The sequence below is a fragment of the Python bivittatus genome, unplaced genomic scaffold (genome assembly GCF_059951505.1).
Source record: "Python bivittatus isolate LINGU-HERP-01145 unplaced genomic scaffold, Pbiv_v1 ctg000840_np1212, whole genome shotgun sequence".
Taxonomy (NCBI): Eukaryota; Metazoa; Chordata; class Lepidosauria; order Squamata; family Pythonidae; genus Python; species Python bivittatus.
The window spans coordinates 40,302,501-40,321,340 of NW_028277113.1; the positions used below are offsets into that span (position 1 = coordinate 40,302,501).

The window sequence follows — 18,840 nt, forward strand, 5'->3', positions numbered from 1 at the left end:
GACCAGTTGTATGCTAGCTTTCCTGTAGGGATTTGGGAGTCTGGAGTCCTCCACTTGGACCAGAAGTACAGACCATAACTTGTACATGCCACAGAATAAGGTTCTTGGCCCTCAGAACAGAAGTTACATTTAAATTGATCAGGGCTATTAGAGTTCAAGAAGAGATACTTTCCTATGCAAATATTCCTGTCTGAATATATATGTATTTGGGGGGCGGGGGGCGGTGTGTGCTTTCGAGTCAGTTTTTTTGACTCCTGGCAACTGCATGGACTAGTCCCTGCAGTTTTCTTGGCAAGATTTCAGAAGTGGTTTGCCATTGCCTCTTTCCTAGGGCTGAGAGAGAATGGCTGGCCCAAAGCACTCAGCTGGCTTCATATCTAAGGTGGGCCTCGACTCACAGTCTCCTGGTTTCTAGCCTGATGGCTTAACCACTACACCAAACTGGCTCTCTGAATATTTGTGTGCCCTAATTCAAAGAAAAATCATTGACAAAGAGAGGAGTGAGAAAGAGAGATACAGGTTTGGAATGTAAGAGTCATACAATCAAAGAATTGTGCTTATCTGGCAAAGTCCATGAAAAGCTGAAAGTATATGAACTAATTTGCAACTATGTAGAGAACATTACAGAAGATATATTTAACAAGGAGCTGAGTTTCACTAGATTTTGGAAATCAGCTCATGCTGAGATATAAGCATTACAGTATATTCAGTATTCTGATAACAGAGGATAGATTATTGGTATATGAAGTCACAGAAGAAAGATTATTTAGAAGGAGAAAGAGTGAATCTTTCAATAATCCTTAAATCAGGTAGTCAGCAATGACCTGCTCTAACAAAGTTTATATATGTTAAAAGAAAAAGAAAAAGAAAAAGAAAAAAGAAAAGGTTAAATAGCAGGAGACTTGAAAACAGAAAGCATATTAGAAAATAGACTAGTATCTTCATATGCCTAAATATGCCATGAAGCGGCAAACTGGAATTGGGAATTTTGAATGTCAATAGGTAGTTGAACAGGAATTCCTATTTTTTTTTAATTTGTTTAATATCGCAAGTTCCCTGTCCAAGTCACAAGTTGGGTTACTTGAGGAAGAATAAAGAATTAAAAAGCTAACATGATTTATAAAAAAAATCAAAATCTGTATATTTTGATATTTATATGTTCAGGGACTGAGATATTTTCTTAGGATACTCAATTTGTATTAAATAGACATACATGTTTAAATAAGTCCTTATTTAGTATGGACCACTTACAAGATATAAAGGCATCAGAATAAATTAGAGCTCTTCCATCCAGAACACAGAGCTAGAATGAGTCAGTATACAGCTTTATTATTTACATTATAAGTGTCTGCATTAATTACATTATATATTTTTTCTATTACTATAACATTTGGCTCACTCCTGTACCAGATGAGACACTCATTAATCTATAGCACTTCTGAAATTTTTGCTTCATTATTCAGATATTTTATGTCAGCTGATTTATTTATTGTAAACCTTGTGATAGTGATTTTTGTGTCAACAATAATGTCCAATTTTACTGCTACTGATGGCAACAACTTCAGACTGCAGAACTGCTTGCCAGCTTGCTCCTCACATTGCACCTACAGTAGGGTAGTGTGGAATGGAATGAATGCTATAAGTTCAGGAAGTAGAAGTCTGTCCTCCATATGTTGACTATTGTGGACCAGACTGAATTCCATCCATTCATTTTTTTGAGATCCTATTTTTAAAAAGTGCACCTCCAGTTGTGAATAACTGCAAAGTGTTTCCTTAATTTTCAGCAAACAGTTGCATTAGCATAATAATTTGGAGTGACAAATCAAAGAGAGAACTAAATAAATCTTCCTCCACATAAGTCTGTCAAAAAAAATAATGTCTATTCAAGCTGTCCCCATTGTCCTTTCTTTCACATCTTTGAAGAAAATCTTAGGAAAATGACAATGTAATTTATATGTATATTCATTAAGTAAGACATATTGACATTAATGGTGTTTATTCCCAAGCAAATAGACATGAACTTATACTTGCATTAGGGTAGCATAGCAGAAGTTTTGCAATACTGTACAGCCAAGGGAAAATATCTTCTGATAAAGAGAAAAGTATATTCAATGGATATGAAGGAGAAAGAATGTTTCTAATTTAAAGCAACAACAGCTCCTCCTATTTCCAAGCCATAGCAAAAAAGAACAAGGTGGTTGAAAAGTCAGATAGCTCGGAATCTTCCAATGACTGGACAGAAGAGAAAGGAAGGTGGGAGGGAAACTAAAAGGAAAAGAAGAATACAGTGGACTGATGTCCAGGGAAGTTTTCTGTTGTCTGTCCAAAATATTTTGACTATGTAAACCTCATCTACTTGCATTGCTGCAATACTGATAAGTGCAGAGAATGATATTATAGAAACAAAGTATGCAGTATAACATTCTTTTACCTGTGTGCCAATAGAGTAAAATGGTGTTTGAAATCAACGATGATTTAGAAATCAATTTGGATGACAAACCTAAGCAGCCTAATGGCACACCAAATATTATGTTTCTCACTAGAAACCCTCTCACCAACTGACAGGAAGGCCAAACAACATCTGCATGATATTAGCCAATTTCTCCCTGCCTTGCCTAATATGAATTAATGTCAATAAAATACAAAAAATAAGCAGCACTAGCCTAAAATGCAGTACCACAAGTATATGTTTAAATCCTTGAATAATTATCCTGCCCTCTTTGTCAATTCTCTGAATGAGATAACTCACTAGATGAAGAATCTAAATATCACAGAAATTATTTTAGAAAGTGGAGAAAAGTAATAGCTATTATGATAAATCAAATTTCAAATTAAGCCTTAAAACTACTGTTCAGAAATGGAAAGAAAATTTGCTTGTGTTTAGACTTTTTGTATGAGAGATGTATTGTATGATTAAATACTAATTCACTGAATGATATATCAGATGCTGGGACATTCAATCTTTGGTATCTGCTAAGCCACTCATCAGAATACTTCCTGCTGCACCGAGACAGGTTTAACACATGCAGGCTGACTTCAGTATGGATTGTTACATGGAAAAACAGCTGTAGGGAAATCAGTCCTAATTCTACAAAGATATAGGACTTCATCGTCTTACAGCCAAGCTGTCATCCTGTGGGTCACTTGATCATTTGCAAGAGCTTCTTCCTGCCTCCAGAGGAGTGTGATAAACCAAGTTACCCACACACACGCACACAAACAAATGCAAAGGCATTTGTCATTTTGAGTAACGTGAGATGATTCCATATACATCTTTTGTCCTATAGTATAGATTTCTTGAAATATTTTATCCAGCTAAATGTCTGTAGTCCCAAACTCCTAATTTAAAAATGTTGATAAATGAAGTATCTCTTTAGCTAATAAATGAAGTATCTCTTTAGTTATCCTTTGTCAGCAACATTCATTTTAATGGAAAGTGAGTTTACAGGGTTACATGATTGAACTACTGAGCCAAGTCAGTGTTGGCAAATGATGGGCTAAATTATTGATGTTACACACTAATGAATTCTGATGAGAAATAAAACACAGACATTACGTTTCAAGTGGTTCATAATTATTTTTGTACTTTAAAAGCAATTTTATACTTTTGCCAAATCATACCAGTCTGTAAAACAAAAACATTGCCAGTGATTATAGCTAGAATTAGTGAATTTGTGGCAAAAATGCTTCTCTGCATTGTCCCATGGATACTTTACTCACATGAGGCTTCTCATTCCCTTCTCATTTCTGGGAAAAGATAATTAAATTAAATGCTGAAATTTTAAAACCTTTAAATAAGATAATGTTTGCAGCCATGATTAAGAGTTCAGTAGGTATGTTTATAATCAATGATACAGCAGCATGGATAATGGAGTTGTGTTAAATGGCCATAATTAAATCGAGAAGTAACAAAAGCGAGGAAGCTACCAAAATGGCTTCTTAAAGTTCTGATCCAGCATGATGTATTTTAAATGAGTGGAGGCTCCAAATTAGGTATAAGATGGGTTAGCATTAAACAGATGAAATGTATTAATATTTGCAGAGTCTTTAAAATCTTTCAAAATGCTTAATAATGACATAAATTGTTCATTCAGCAATGTTTTAAATGTAAATACAACATTGTATAGAGCCATGAAAAGGAGACCTAGATCATCAGTGGTATCACAGTATTGATGGTAATTACAGAACCATCAATACTTTTAAAAAAAGATGCTATGCATCACAAGCCTTGAGCCCTCATCCCACTAAACTCGCCATTTTCAACATCTGCCAGAGAAGTTTTAAACAAACCTCTGACATAACTGCAAATTCTAAGATCAACATGGTCCACTTCAGAATTAACTACCTTTGTCCCACAAATAAGTTTATCACACTGAGAATGAGCTATGTACCTCTGCAGTTCATACTCGTGGCTGCCTTCCTTCTCTGTTCATGCACCTTATTTCAGCAAATGTTTCAGCATTTATTAAACCAAGATTTCCTATTATGTCCAAACAATGGAAGTATAGTGTAAGAGCTCCCTTTAAACTGTAGTATTACATCACAGATAGCTATTCTGGTTTGGAGGAAGCCATGAATTATCAGACTGATGTTGTTACTGTTGTTGTTATATTTTTATCCTGCCTTTTTTAAATATATGTGTATATAACTCAAAGCAGCATACATACCTACTACTCCTGCCTCCTCTTTTCCCCACAACCACCACCCTGTGAGGTGGATTAGGCTGAGAGAGAGTGACTGGTCCATAGTCACCCAGCCGGCTTTCATGCCTAAGGCAGGCCTGGAACTCAGTCTGCTGGTTTCTAGGTCAGCACCTTAACCACTACACCAAACTGGCTCTCCCGTTATGTCAGAACTAGGTAGAAGCCTAATTATCTCTGCTCATCCAGTGAGATCTGGCAGAGTGGGGGCACTCTGGAACCCGATGATTAAACAATGTCATCTTACAGGACTTAGAAAACATGCTTTCTCTGTTACAGTGCCTACCCTCTGCAATGACATCCCCCAGAGATCTGTATGGCTTCCACGCTAATGACTCTCAGAAAATCATTAAAAATTTGGTTGTTCTTCCAGGCCTTGGGATAGGGTGGTTGTGGAGTCCCTATAAGTTTGGGATTTTTTTTACTGTTATTAAGTTAGTCTTAATTAAGTTAAGTTAGTGGTCAGTTATGACTTTTTCTAGATGTGCTGTTTCTTTCCTTTTTAACTTGTAAGCTGTCCAGAGTTGCTAAGGAGTCAGGGAGCCTAAACACTGAAATTAATTAAATATTTATTTATTTAATTAATTAAATATTTTTAACTGGATCTAGCATAATTTTACTGTTTGGAATTGATACTACTACTACTATATGTCAAATTCACATTTAATATTTTAAAGCTACAATTTCTAACTTTAATTTGGGAAAAAAGACTGCTTTTGCACTGTTATTTTTATTCATATCTGGATATTTATGAGTAGGTTTATTTCAAGAAAAAACAAAATTTGATATAATCTGTTTGAGACATTCCAAATTCCCACTTCAGAGACTTGAAGAATTGCTTTGCATAGATGATACATCTGAGGCCTTTTTGAACTGAAGTGATTGAACTATTAGCTCTCCTGCATGCTGGGTTGACACTAATCTAAGCAGATCTAGCAGAAGTGGATGTGGGTCATTTGAAGAATAAAAGGATTGCATTCAGACTCTAAACAGAAGGAAATACAAAATGGAGTATGATGTCAACATAGCCATGATCACAGCCAACTAACTACTGAGATCAAGCTACATCTATCCTGATAAAGAGCAGCAATGGTAAGAAAACCGGCATGCAGGTCAATGACATGCTAAAAAAAAGAAAAGAAAAAAAGACCCAGCAGATCAGCTGGATGAAGCCAGAACAAGGAAGAACTAGGAATGGACATATTTTAGGAAAGACACCCTGGCACATCTCAAATCAGATGAAATCAAATATTTATTACAGTTACCAAACAAGATAAGAGGAGTACAACTGTTGATTCCACTTGATCTCTCAGAATTTGATCCCATTGACCAGGGTAAAACAACTTTTTGAGTTGGAAGTTGGGAACACATTTGTCTATTCTAATTCTCATTTCAATTAGCTTTGTTGGAAAGTCACTGGTCCTATTGTTTTGAAACAGAGAGAGAAGAAACCTTCTCCCTGCCCACTTTGTCCATGCCATGCACAATTTTATATACCTCGATCATGTCCCTATCCAGTAGTCTTTTTTTCCCCAAAACTTCTTACAGGAAACCCTTTTCTGCACATTTTCAAGCTCCATTATATTTGTTATATCCAGATGTAGAAGTACCAGAGAATTGTATATGGGCATCATAATGCTGGTATTTTTATTTTCAAACCATTTCCTAATAATCCTTAGCATGGAATTTTCCTTTTTCATAACTAGCACATCCTGAGTTAACATGTTCCCTGATTTATAAATATATCCCAATATCTCTTTTTTGATTTGTTAGAGACTCCTTAAACTCCATCTCTGTATATGTGAAATGGGGGGGGGGTGTCTAGGTTGTATTAGTTTATGTCTAATTGAATCAAATTGTATTTGCCATTTGGTTGATTATTCACCAAGTTTAAAAGATCCTTTGGAGCTTCTTGATTTTTACCATCCTAAATGGTTTAGTATCATTCACAGGCCCAGGCAGCTTGTCTTCCTCTAAGTTAAGAAGCGTTGGTCCCCACAGGGATTGCTGATGGTTGTTACTTCTCACTTCACTGAGAAATTTGCCTATTTATTCCTACTCTTTGCTTTCTGTTTTTAACCAGTTTAGCAAGCCATACAAGAACAGGTTATCTAAAAACAGGTTATCTAGAAAAAAACCACATATTGAATAGCATACACTGGCCCAAACCCAATGAAAATAACCTTTGCATGGTACAATTAATGATGCAGGCACCACGTTTTTATTTTAAACATTGGAGTTAAAGTGTTCCCATTGGGACTGACATCACGCCATATGGGAAAGAATGTTAATCCATCCTTTCTGCCTGGGAGTCTCAACAAGATCACTCTTCTATCAAGCTGTGGTTAGCATTAGTGACAACTTTCTTTAAAAAATTAAGAGTAGCTGGGGAGGAAGGGAATGGATAATTTTTATCATGACCATTGCCTGATAATTAAGACTTATCTATGTGGACTAGAGGACAGGAAGGCCTGGCGCAATATGGTTCATGGGGTCACGAAGAGTCGGACACGACTTAACGACTAAACAACAACAACAACAATGTGGACTAGGAAACCAATCATGATTGGGATATGTGTTTGCAGGGAATAGTGCCTAATATTTTTCCAGCAGTAAACATGACTTCAAGTAATACAGGACTTTCCAATCTTTTGTGGTTGGTGGGTACATTTGAATTTTGAGAATATGACATTACTCTCAAAAAATGCCTTCCATAGAAAGTGTGGCCAGTTATAAAGCATCCATGGATCATAAAATAACGGTTAAGTTTGCTCCCTGCCTTTCCTTCTAAACCTCCAGGAAGTTCTCCCCATCTAAAACCACTTTATTTCTGAGACAAGAATTCTATACAGGTTTTTCTATATCTGCACAGAAGCTATTCTCAAATGCTTTAAAGCTGAGGGTTTTGATGGCAGCCCACCTTTTCATTTCTTGATGTGCTTTGTCAGACAATGTGGCTCAGATCCTTTTCTACTGCCACAGCAAAACACTTCTTGGACAAATTTGTTCAAAAGGAACAGAAACTGTAGTAAAAGAGGAGGTACTGTTAAATTGTAATGGAAAGTATCTGCAAGAAGGAGACTGGTATGGGAGATCAAGGCTATCAGGAGGGAGGTAATGCATTCCAGAAAGGGGGATAAGGCAAGTGCTTTCTCAGTCCGCAGCAACACCGTGAGAAGAAGAAGAGGTTTAGACTAGCCCCTCCCTAAAGTATCACAGGATATATCCACTAGTTGCTGTAGTGTAGAGTTAGTCTGGCGAGATCCTGTCTAGAGGGTGTAAGCAAATAAAGGAACTGTAGTGGACTGAATTGTTTCATCGTCGTTCTTGGGCTGAGCCTGACATCCACTCAGAAATCAAAATGAATGAACATGACAATGCTGTAAAGAGCAACTACGCTAAACTAAGTAAAAACTAAAAGCAATACTCTTGTTGATGTCTATTAGTTTCTGCTCAACCAAGAAGATGTAAATGAAATCTTCCAAAACAAACTGCAGATCTTTCATAAAGGCAGTAGAGATGGAGGACTATAATTACTATAACATCGGTTGAAAGCCAAACTGTGCCAACCATGGTCCTTTCAGGAAATTCTTGATTGTCTTGCTGACAGCTTTCCCCTTCAGAGAGTGGAGAAAAACACAAGAGAATTAATTGCCCTTGATCTGATACTAACCAATAGGGAAGATTCAATGAAGGAAGTAGAAGAAGTAGGTAAGCAAAGGAAAGTTACCTTATAATGCTAGAATTCATGATTTTAAAGGCACGCGCGTGCACACATGCACACACATTGTACTTAAAGATAATTTTAATAAGCTCAGAAAAAATATAATCAAGATACAGTGTCAGGACAAGTTAATGGGAAATGGAGCTCAGGATGGGTGGGAGTTTCTATAACATGCTAAATGCACAATTCCAAAGAAAAAGAAAATGAGGGACATCAGTAGAAGAAACTGATGTGGCTATACAAAAAACTTAGGGAAGTTCTAAAAACAAAATAGAAACCATGTAGAAGGTAAAAAGGAACAGGCTATCATGGAAGAATACAGACAAGCAGCCTGGATTTGTAGAGAGGATATCAGGAAAGCTAAGGTTATAATGAGTTGAGGTTGGTGAAGGATGCTATCAGTAACAAAAGGGACCTATCTGGATATGTGGAAAGGAAAAGAAATATAAAAACTGGTATACCATCTCCTCAATGAAGATGGGAAAATCTTAACAAGAAAAGGAAGAACTATTCCGTTTTTATTTTCACTCAGCCTTTTCGAACAAGTTAAATGTTCCCTCAGAACATTGTGAAGAACATGATTAAGGAGTAGGATAAAACTTGAGACTGATAGAAATATGATCAAGAAATATTTACTTCGGATGAGATTAAATTTCCAGTGCCAAATTAATTGAATCCTGGGATACTGAACGAAATAGCTGATAGTCTGGTTGAATCATTATGCACTGTCTTTGAGAAATCTCAGAGAACTATTGTCAGATGATTGGAGGAGAGCAAATGTTCCTTCCAACTTTAAAAAAGAAAGAGATCACAAAAAGATCGAAAAACCCTTAGAACAATGCCAAAAGTCAGTGTAGATGTGTCAAAAACAGTTTTTATCAGACTAGCCAGCTCATATTTTGATCAAGTAACTTTCTTAATAGATTATGGGAATGCTATAATCTAACTTGATTTCAGCAAAGCAACTGATGAAGTAGCCTATGATTAGCAAAGTGGTTAAGCAGATCTGAATATCATTACAATTAAGTGGATATATAGCTGGCTTGAAAATTGTATTCAAGGAGTGCTCATCAATAGTTCCTCATCAAGGAAGGTTCCAAGAGTTGAAATTTTCAACAATGGTTGTCATGCTACCAGAATGAAGGTGAGAAATATTTTCACAGCATCATGAGAGCCAGTGAAACATGGGCTCATAATTATGGCCCAGAAATGAAATGTCAGTCCATGGAATATTATCACAAAGCTTTGCCTGTGGGGAAAAAATTCAAAACCCAAGCTTTGGCAGGAAAACTCATGGTTATGATTTTTGGGGATAGATGGGGTTAATTACATGGAATTCCTTGAACCTGGCACCACTATCCATTTAGAGTGTTACACTGCAACACTCAAAACTGAAACAATGATTAAGCAGAGTTCAGAAGCATAAAGAAATTTTGCTGCAATGTAACTATACTATACTTCACACCTCTCAAGCCACCCAAAAGGCAACTGCATCGATATCACTGTCTTACCCCTTCTGCCATACAATTCAGACTTGACACCAAAGGACTTCCACCTTTTCCCAAAATTGAAGGAATACTTTTGTGAGCATATGCTGACTCAATTGAAGAGGGGGAAAGGACAGTCAAGATCTGGTTGAAGAGACAAAGTATGGCATGCTTTTGTGACAGTTTTAATAAGCTTGTCCATGGCAGAAGTGTGTAGCAAATTGTGGTGATTATGTGGAGAAGTAAATACAGGTAATAAAAGAGCTCATTTCAAAGATTATTTTCCTATTTCATTTATTAAAGTATCCCTATTTAAACTAAAGTTATGGAACTCAAAGCATTGCTTTTCATTCAGCCCTCATAGTTAAGGTGCAGCTAAAATTATGACATCCAATGCAGATACTTGAGGCATATGTATTTCTGAAAGATGTCTATTATGTTATGACAGCATCACTCATGTGCACTATCAGGAAGATCGGAGTTTGCCCATGCCCTAAGGTTATTTCTGGACACTCTGCTCTTTTGCCTCCCAGTAAGATTCACTAACTTACTATTTGATGTTTGAGATCAGTTAGGGATGTCACATGGCACTAAGTTCAATTCATGTCACTTTCTCGATATTACAAATTATTCTGTTTGACCAAATGTCTTGCAATTTTAAACGGCTAGAACAGCTGCATTATTTGTTGCTTGTAACTTTCAGTGATAGAGTATTGTATGCAATTTTCCCTAATGTATGTTTTAAAAAACCACATACATAGTTATAACTTTTGTAAATGCAACTTTTCCAAACAACTGTTTATTTTTTGAATTTATCTTTTCTAAATACAGTATATGCATTTTTCTATAGCATTTATGACAGATGCAAAATGCATCTGTCCATTGCTGTTTGCAGGCCATGCTGCAGCAGAGTTGATTTTGGCAGATCACACCAATTTTGCTCCCACTGAAATTGGGGAAAGATTTCTTCTACATTACTGTGTAGTAATGTCCCCTTGATTGATTGCCCCCATTTCTTGACCCCAGTAATAATGCTGACCTTCAGTTAGCCTTAAAGACTCATCCATTTTGCATTTTCTTAACACTGAAATGCTGCAATTCTAGTAAAGCTTTAAGGATTTTAATACCATGATATCCCCTATGTTTCAGTTTTAAACTGCTGTTTCAATGTTTTAAAAACATATAAATTACAGGTGTAGTATAATTAATAGGGCTACCAAATCTGGGTTGCAAAAATCTGGATGACTAATATACAGTAGCAATGATGTAGGGTTTTCCATATCTCTTTCTGGGAACTCATTTTTGGTCACCCAGACTTTTATAGCCCAGATCTGGTAACCCTACAACAAATTATTAGTTTCTCTCTCCTGTGTACATATATGTAGTAATTGGTTGTAAAATCGTTGTTTGCTTTGTTGCTTATTTTCAGTTCAATTTTTGTTTTTATGCATTTAAGTTGCCTTATAAAGGCCCCCTCTTACCCCTATGGGTGGTATGTGTCTTCCTCAATCTTGGGATCTTGGGTTCTCTACCAGAGGCCTGGGAGTTTGAGGGTTCTGTGCAGTATCTTAGCTGTTCCTAGCACTGCACTCTTCTGGACAGAGAGCTCTGATGTCATTCCTGAGATCTGTTGGAGCCATTCTCCCAGCTTAGGAGTCACAGCCTCAAGTGCTGCTACCACCACTGGGACCACTTTGGCCTTTACTTTCCACATCCTCTCTAGTTCCTCCTTCGGGCCCTAGTACTTCTCCAGCTTCCCATACGCCTTCCTCCTGATGTTGCTGTCACTCAGCAACGCTACATCTATCACCACCACTGTCCTTGTCTACTATCATAATGTCTGGATGACTGGCCAGTACCTGCCTGCCCATCTGGATCTGGAAGTCCCACAGGATCTTAGCTCTGTTATTCTCCACAACCTTCTGTAGAATCTGCCATCCTGACTTGGAAGGGTCTAGCCCGTACACTGCGCAGATGTTCCTGTACACAATGCCAGCTACTTGGTTGTGCTGCTCAGTGTATGCTGTTCCCACCTGCATCTTATGCCTCACATCAGTTACTGTACTCTGTAATGGAAGGGGTGGCAGTGACATTCCAGCTTCAGGTGTTGGCTGCACATCCAGTTGTTCTTCTGGATCTTCTTGAGTCTGAGATGTAATGTGCAAGTGGTCTATCTGAAGTTGTGAGAGCAGCTTACTGTTCACTATGTTGAAGTGTTGGGTAACTAGCTGTTTCTCAGTTAGGGTGGATGTAGGTCTTTTGTCCATCCATAGCTCCCTCATACGTTTAATATATAACCTCTCATTAGTTCTACTGTTGTAGTTGCATTCCATCAATTCCAGGTTCTCTTGTCTCGTCCATGTATAGTTTGTTCCTGTACCCACTTATCATCAGTTTGTCCTGGTTCCCCAGCATCTTGTTAATCCAGGCAACATCCAAGCCGGCATGACTCTCTTAGATCGTGCCACTCTCATATTCGAGGTAGGCAGGTAAAGCATTAGGGGGTCTTTGCCCAAGGACCCCTACTGGTAAGGTAGGTACCAGCTGGGATTCGAACTCCGATCTTCTGCATCAAAGGGCGGTGCTCTAACCACTACACTATCCAGACACTCATATATTTGTGTGTGTGTGTGTGTTTGTATGTATGTATATGTATATCTCTATATCCCTCCCTCCCCCCCTCCCCCTTTCCCGTTCAGGGAAATGTGGGATTGCCATATGTGCTAGTCTGAAGAACAGCAAATCAAGGTCATATAATGGTTTTTTTTTTAAAGCTGATCAGGAATCTAAACACAGCTTCCTCTTAGTGATAGCTTGCGTAATGAAGTGGGGCAAAGTGGTATCCACTAAGCCTTATCTGCCATATATTGGATGTACAGAGCTATCCTGCACCTTTCCTTCATGGTTCCTTCCACTGAAGCAGTTCTGTATTTCTAGATTCAGAGAGCAGTGTCACGTGGGATGATGAAAGGAGAGAGCAATAATTTTATGAGACATCCAGAACATGAAAGATGCCTAAATGTAACTGACTTTCTTAAGATCATGAGTCTTAATATACTTGGCCTCGAAAGCATTCATAATACCCAAATTACACATGACAAACTGACATAGCAAATTGACACTCCCATGACCTACAGATATCTTAGAGCTCTCAGTAGTTCAGACACTGAACCTATTTTATGATACTGCTTCTTTCACTTCTCACTCAGAGTGCAGGGTCTGCCCTATGGTCATCTTCTATGATAGCCTCTTTGATCCTGTCCCCCAAGCACCTGATTCCATATTTCAGTTTCAGAGAAAATGAAGTAATTCAGTAGCAGTCGTCACACATTATATCCTTGAGAACCAGTACGTTCTATTTATGGACCCTTTAGTTGACTGTTCGGGAACCACTGTGTTAACAGTCATAGAGCAATATCCTACAGTTGACAGCTTTGGTTGCTCCAATTTTGCTAGGGAAAAACTTCACTGTGCCTCTTAACTTCCTTTCTCTCAGTTGAGTTTTCTGTTAAAAGTTATTTTTCAAGTGGTTTTCCCTTTTAAGGGAAATAAATAGGGTCGCTGGTGAAAAGTAAACACTACAGGAGGTAATTATTTTTACTGGAAAACCTGTCTGAAGGAAAGAACTTCCTGCTTCTGTGGCTGTTTTTTATAAGAGGAAAAAGTTAAACAAAAACTAGAGATGACTGATAGTACACCGTACAAAATGTGCTGGTCTGTGTTTGAATGTTAAGTATCATATTGGCTTAGAGTGACATATAGGATAGAAGACACTGGTATTTTTAATTCCTCTGTTTCCATTTTACCTCAGAAATTTCTCCAGTACCATCAAAATCTTAAAGAAATATACATGGTCTTAATTTTTTTTTGCTGTTTTCTGAAATAAAGGCATCTCTATAAATATAAATACAAGGGTTATCAAATCATTTAGAGGAGCACTTCACTCATGGCAATGAGTATGCTCCTGAAGGTTCAGCGTAGCACACCCAGATGGGAAGGCTCTTAAGGGCCAAATCTTTGGGAGGCTTCATTTACCTTCCCACTTTCAAGCATCTCTCTGAATGATTTGCAGAGTCCTAAAAATGCCTGAAAAATCCATGGAAAAATAAAAGCCAAACAAGTATGATTAATCTTAGCTGAACCCTGTAAGTAAATGTTATTTGTTACCTGGTCTTTACATAAACAGGTGACCTAACTGGCACAAATCAAATGTGAAAAATCAATGTTTGTTTCCCATAGCAATAATACATAAAGAGGGGTGTATCATATTCTGAAACATTTTGGCAACACCATCATAGTTTTTAAATTGCAATGTCCTCTTTTTCTTTAAAAAAATGTATCTATGATTCATATGCTTCCTACTGGATTCATTCTTCATGCAATTCCAGTTTATTAAAGAGGTTAAAAATTTACAAAACTCTGATGGGATATGGCTTTAATGCTTCATCACATTACTCATCATTTGCTTTTCAATCTAGATCAGAATGATCTTTTCTCCTTTCTGCAGACACCTACCTGCACAGCTAATATTTTCTGAAGAGTCTCATGAGAGGCTGCCTGCAACTTCCCCAGCCCAGCTTGGCTATAGAAGGCTCGCAATTTGAAGTATTCCACCAATACCCTGTGCAGCTTCTTTTGCAGCTGAGAGAGCTAAAAGAGGAAAGGGGAAAAAATAAGTCAGAGTGGGAGAGGAAATTAATGGCAGTGTTCAAGAAGAATGATGGAGGGAAATATAGAAAGCAGTCAATAGCCCATTCTGCACTGTACGGACCTGACAGGAATTTCACAGTCTCTTGATTTTTCAGCCCACTCATGTGCATTCATCAGAAACCAGTCACATCTGGCTGCCAGGATGGGGGGTTAATTTTCTCTAAATGCCTCAGCAGTTTTGTTCTAGCTGAGGCAAACTCTGTGACTGCAAAGCTGATGAGTAAAATATTTCTACTTCACCCAGTTTAACTCAAAACCGATAGCCTCGGGACATATTGAACCTTTCTTTAAAAAATAATCTTTTGAAGCATTTTGAATGGCACATCAGGTCAGGCCAAAGTTTAAAATGCAAGTTTAAGACTTTGATGGACACTGTGGCTCATTTTTCCTTGTAAAGCTTATCATAGCTTGGCAATGTGTGCTTCAGAGCATGACAAAACTAAAGAGAATTAACTTCACCATCAGCAGCTGAGGGAGAACAATAACAGGAAAGAAATTTCCAGACAGAACTCCCTATTAATCTACCTAGCTATAACCATGTGACATGAAAGCATCTAGCTGCACTAAATTGCAGTTAAGGCAGCAGCTGAAAGTGACACTACCCTATCTATATCTATCTGTCTAGATGTATACACGTGCACACATAAGCTCAAACATTTAAATTTAAGAAGGACAGGCATGGTTTTCACCCTCTTATAAGTATTTCATTGAAAAAGAATACTAAATGCAGCAGAAATTTGACAGCTGCTGCAGGGACATCATTCACCACTTTGTATTCATTTTAACTGTTTTCACATTTGTTGGAAATGTGAACAACATGAAGGGGCATTTTATCATGCTTGGTGGACGTGTAAAAAAACTAAAAAAAATTGGATTCAAATACATACATTGATACAGAGGATTTTAAAGATTAATATTCAATTGAAGCCAGAACTTTTTCTTTTAGGACTAATGGATAAATAGTTAGAAAAAAGGCATGCAAGATTATTTAAATATATTATTACTGTGGTGAGATTATTATATACACAGAGATGGAAAGATTCAGTGCTACCCACTATGGAGGAATGGTTGGTGAAATTGTCAGTTCTTGCTGTGATGGATAAACTAAGTTCTTTTCCTTTTTCCCTTCTTTATATTAGTTTGTATTAGTTTTTATTTTTTTTAAAGTTTTAATTAAAAAAACTGCAACTTTCAGTTCACATTTGCAAATAAATAAATAAGAAAGAAAGAAAGAAAGAAAGAAAGAAAGAAAGAAAGAAAGAAAGCAAGCTCCAAACACTAGAGTCCAAGAATCAGTACTAATATTAAAAAAATCACTGATAAGAATGTCATCTTAATATCTAATACTTATAGCTACATATCATCTATCTACATACCTACCTACTTTCCTAAATATGGCCATGATAGGCCCAGAGTGGCTTTGGTGTTTAGGTCCCCCTGACTGCCCCCCCCCTCAAACCAATAGTTTCCTATTTTATTTCACAAATCTGTTTTGAAATTGTGGAAACTTGCAAAAGCAGTTTACAATATGGCACAATGATCTTTCAAAGGAAATACCACTGAAGATATCTAAGTTCTTGTATGTGTCTTAAACAATTGCTTGAATCCTGACAATATTTTTTAGGAGTGAAGAATACTGGTAAACTGGAAAATAGTAAATCGTAACCACTATTCTGCATAGGTTTTTTTAAATGACTTTTGTTATTTAGCTATACTACAATTTTATCAGAAAATGTCAGTGGCCATCATCAGTGAATGACCTTTCTAACCATGCTTGTCAAGCAGATTAAAACAATAGTATAATACTACTTTGGAAGTCTTCCAATCCATTGAGGTCAAAACCAGAATGAATGCATGAATAAAAATACCTTTAATTACAAAAAGTAACATTCCTTGGCTGCCCATATTTATTTCCCTGTCTAAATCTTGCTTTCAAATTATATTTGTTACAATGAGAGTAGAAAACAGGTAAAATTCACAGAATAACTGAGAAGCTTATAAAAATTAATGGCCTAAACAACATGCAGTATCTTTGGCTCTTATACAAAACACTGTCAGGAAAATAGGTGTACTGAATTATGGTACTTCACAATTATATTGTGTTTCATAGTGTTTCATCTACTTCACATGCCTTATCTCAGTAATCAACATTTACCTATTTTTGTATAAATTTGTCTTTCATATCCAATAAACAATGTTATAAAAGTTGTAAGATGGGAAAAATATAAATAGATGTCTTATTGATTGTCTAATTGTGACATAATGTCAGAAATTACCATGCCAGGTTTTGTGTAATAGTCACACTAGAAATTGAGCCAAATATGTTTGCATTTTGTGCACTGTAAATCTCAGATAACTAGTACCACTTGCTTTCAAGGGCTAGGATCCAAAGCATGTTAGGTATGTGCAGGGATTAATATACTTCCAGTGGGATCTGATAGCCATGTAAGGAGGGGATAATGGGAGTTTAGTCCGACAGGTTTGGAGAACACCAGATAAGAGAAAGTGCCATGAAATATTTTGGAAACTAAGTAAAATTTTAAAAGCAGTTTCTGAGATATAATGGGATATATGTTCAGGGCAACAGTAGAACAGTTTCTACTACAAACTCTTGATCACCCAAGTGTGTCTGATTCTAGTCAAACTGTCACAGGGAAAAATGCGGGAAGACAAAGTCCTACTTCCAAAGAGCTGATGAACTGAAAGAAAGGGAAAATAAGGTAAGAATAGGAAGAGATAAATACAAAACTTAGCTAAACATACAGAAATTGAAATACTTAGAATCATGGAAGTTAAAGACTTTTGCCTCACTGTTTACTTTCAGTCTGATGGAGAGATACCGAAAAATATAAAGAGAAATCCCTATGGGATCACCCATCTTAGGATTCCTAGCAGAAACAGTCATGCACTGTTTGGAAATAATAGCCCATACATTCCAAAATATGGATCCATTATGTGGACAATACCTTTGTCATAATCAAAAAAGGACAAACAGAGAACATGCGCAACACAATCAATAACATATTTAACAGTAACAAATTCACAAGAGAAGAAGAGAGGAATAACAGACTATCCTCCTTAGATATTTTCATCAGCAGAGGAAGCAATGGCAGACTTCAGGCTCGGGTGTATCAAAAAACATCCCAACAACACATACAAACCAAGTGCTATGCTGCCAGAGTAACAATTCAATTGGCCACAAAGAAACAAACAGTTCTACAAGAACATTATTCAGATGAGCAAAAACACATTGCAGCAGCCCAGAGCTCCAAAGAGAGGGAGAGAAAATATTATGTTTATAGCACCCTTCAGTGCAGTGGGTAGCTACAGAACCTCAAGGAAAAAAGAAGTGTCCTTTCATTCAACTAGAGCACAACCAGCACAACCCATGAAAAGAATAATTCTTCCATACATCAAAAATAACTCAGAAACCATCAGCAGATTGCTTCAACCGCTAGGCACCACAGTAGCCCACAAATCAATGAATCCCTTCAAAGCATCTTAAGAGCGGCCATTAACAGACACACAGAGATAAACCCAGTCTATAAACTATTCAAAAAGCAAACAAAGGCCCAAAGAAGGAAGCCTGGAGCACATCCTTTTTTATAACACAGCCAGTAACCAACATGCAGATATGTGAGAACGAGCACAATAGGCAGGAAAATGTAAGATAAAATAATACAATCAACCAAGCCAGGTAGGCCAATCAGAAACAAGCATCAGAAACTACAACAACTCTAATTAAGCTACATAGGACAAGCTGCTACCTATAAAAAGTCCACAAACCCCACCTCTTCATGTCAAAGCACTGACAATGTTATCTTTGTTAATGAAATGTCTGCAAAGAGAAACCAATCTCAGCAAACATCAAGATCCCAACAAGAGACAAACATAAAAATATTGTTTCATTTCAGCTGGGGATTGACATAGATTGAGGTGTTACATTCACCATACAAAAGAGCAAGTAGTGCAGCAAATTGGGACTTTCTAATCTACCTTTTGTCTTTCAAATAATAATTACATCCTATATGTGCCATATTAATTTAACAATGCAATGAGATGCTGTACATTAAGAAAAATATATATTCCGTATTAGTATCATTTAGTGTTCAATTGTTTCAGCTCAAACACTGAAAGAAAAACCACAGATTTTATCTATGCAAGAATCATGATAAAAAAATAGCTAATATTTACTTTCAAACATGAGTTCACTACTTCA

The 18,840-nt window shown here is 36.9% G+C and overlaps 1 protein-coding gene across 1 annotated transcript in view; it reads right to left on the reverse strand.

Annotated features, from left to right (window-relative positions):
- The window catches only part of CCDC178 (coiled-coil domain containing 178), a 157,497-nt gene that overhangs the window by 3,640 nt on the left and 135,017 nt on the right, over positions 1 to 18,840 (reverse strand). Inside the window, exon 18 of the mRNA XM_088130764.1 lies at positions 14,427 to 14,561. Within this exon, the coding sequence (XP_087986890.1) occupies positions 14,427 to 14,561 (135 nt within the window). The remainder of the gene's footprint in view (positions 1 to 14,426; positions 14,562 to 18,840) is intronic.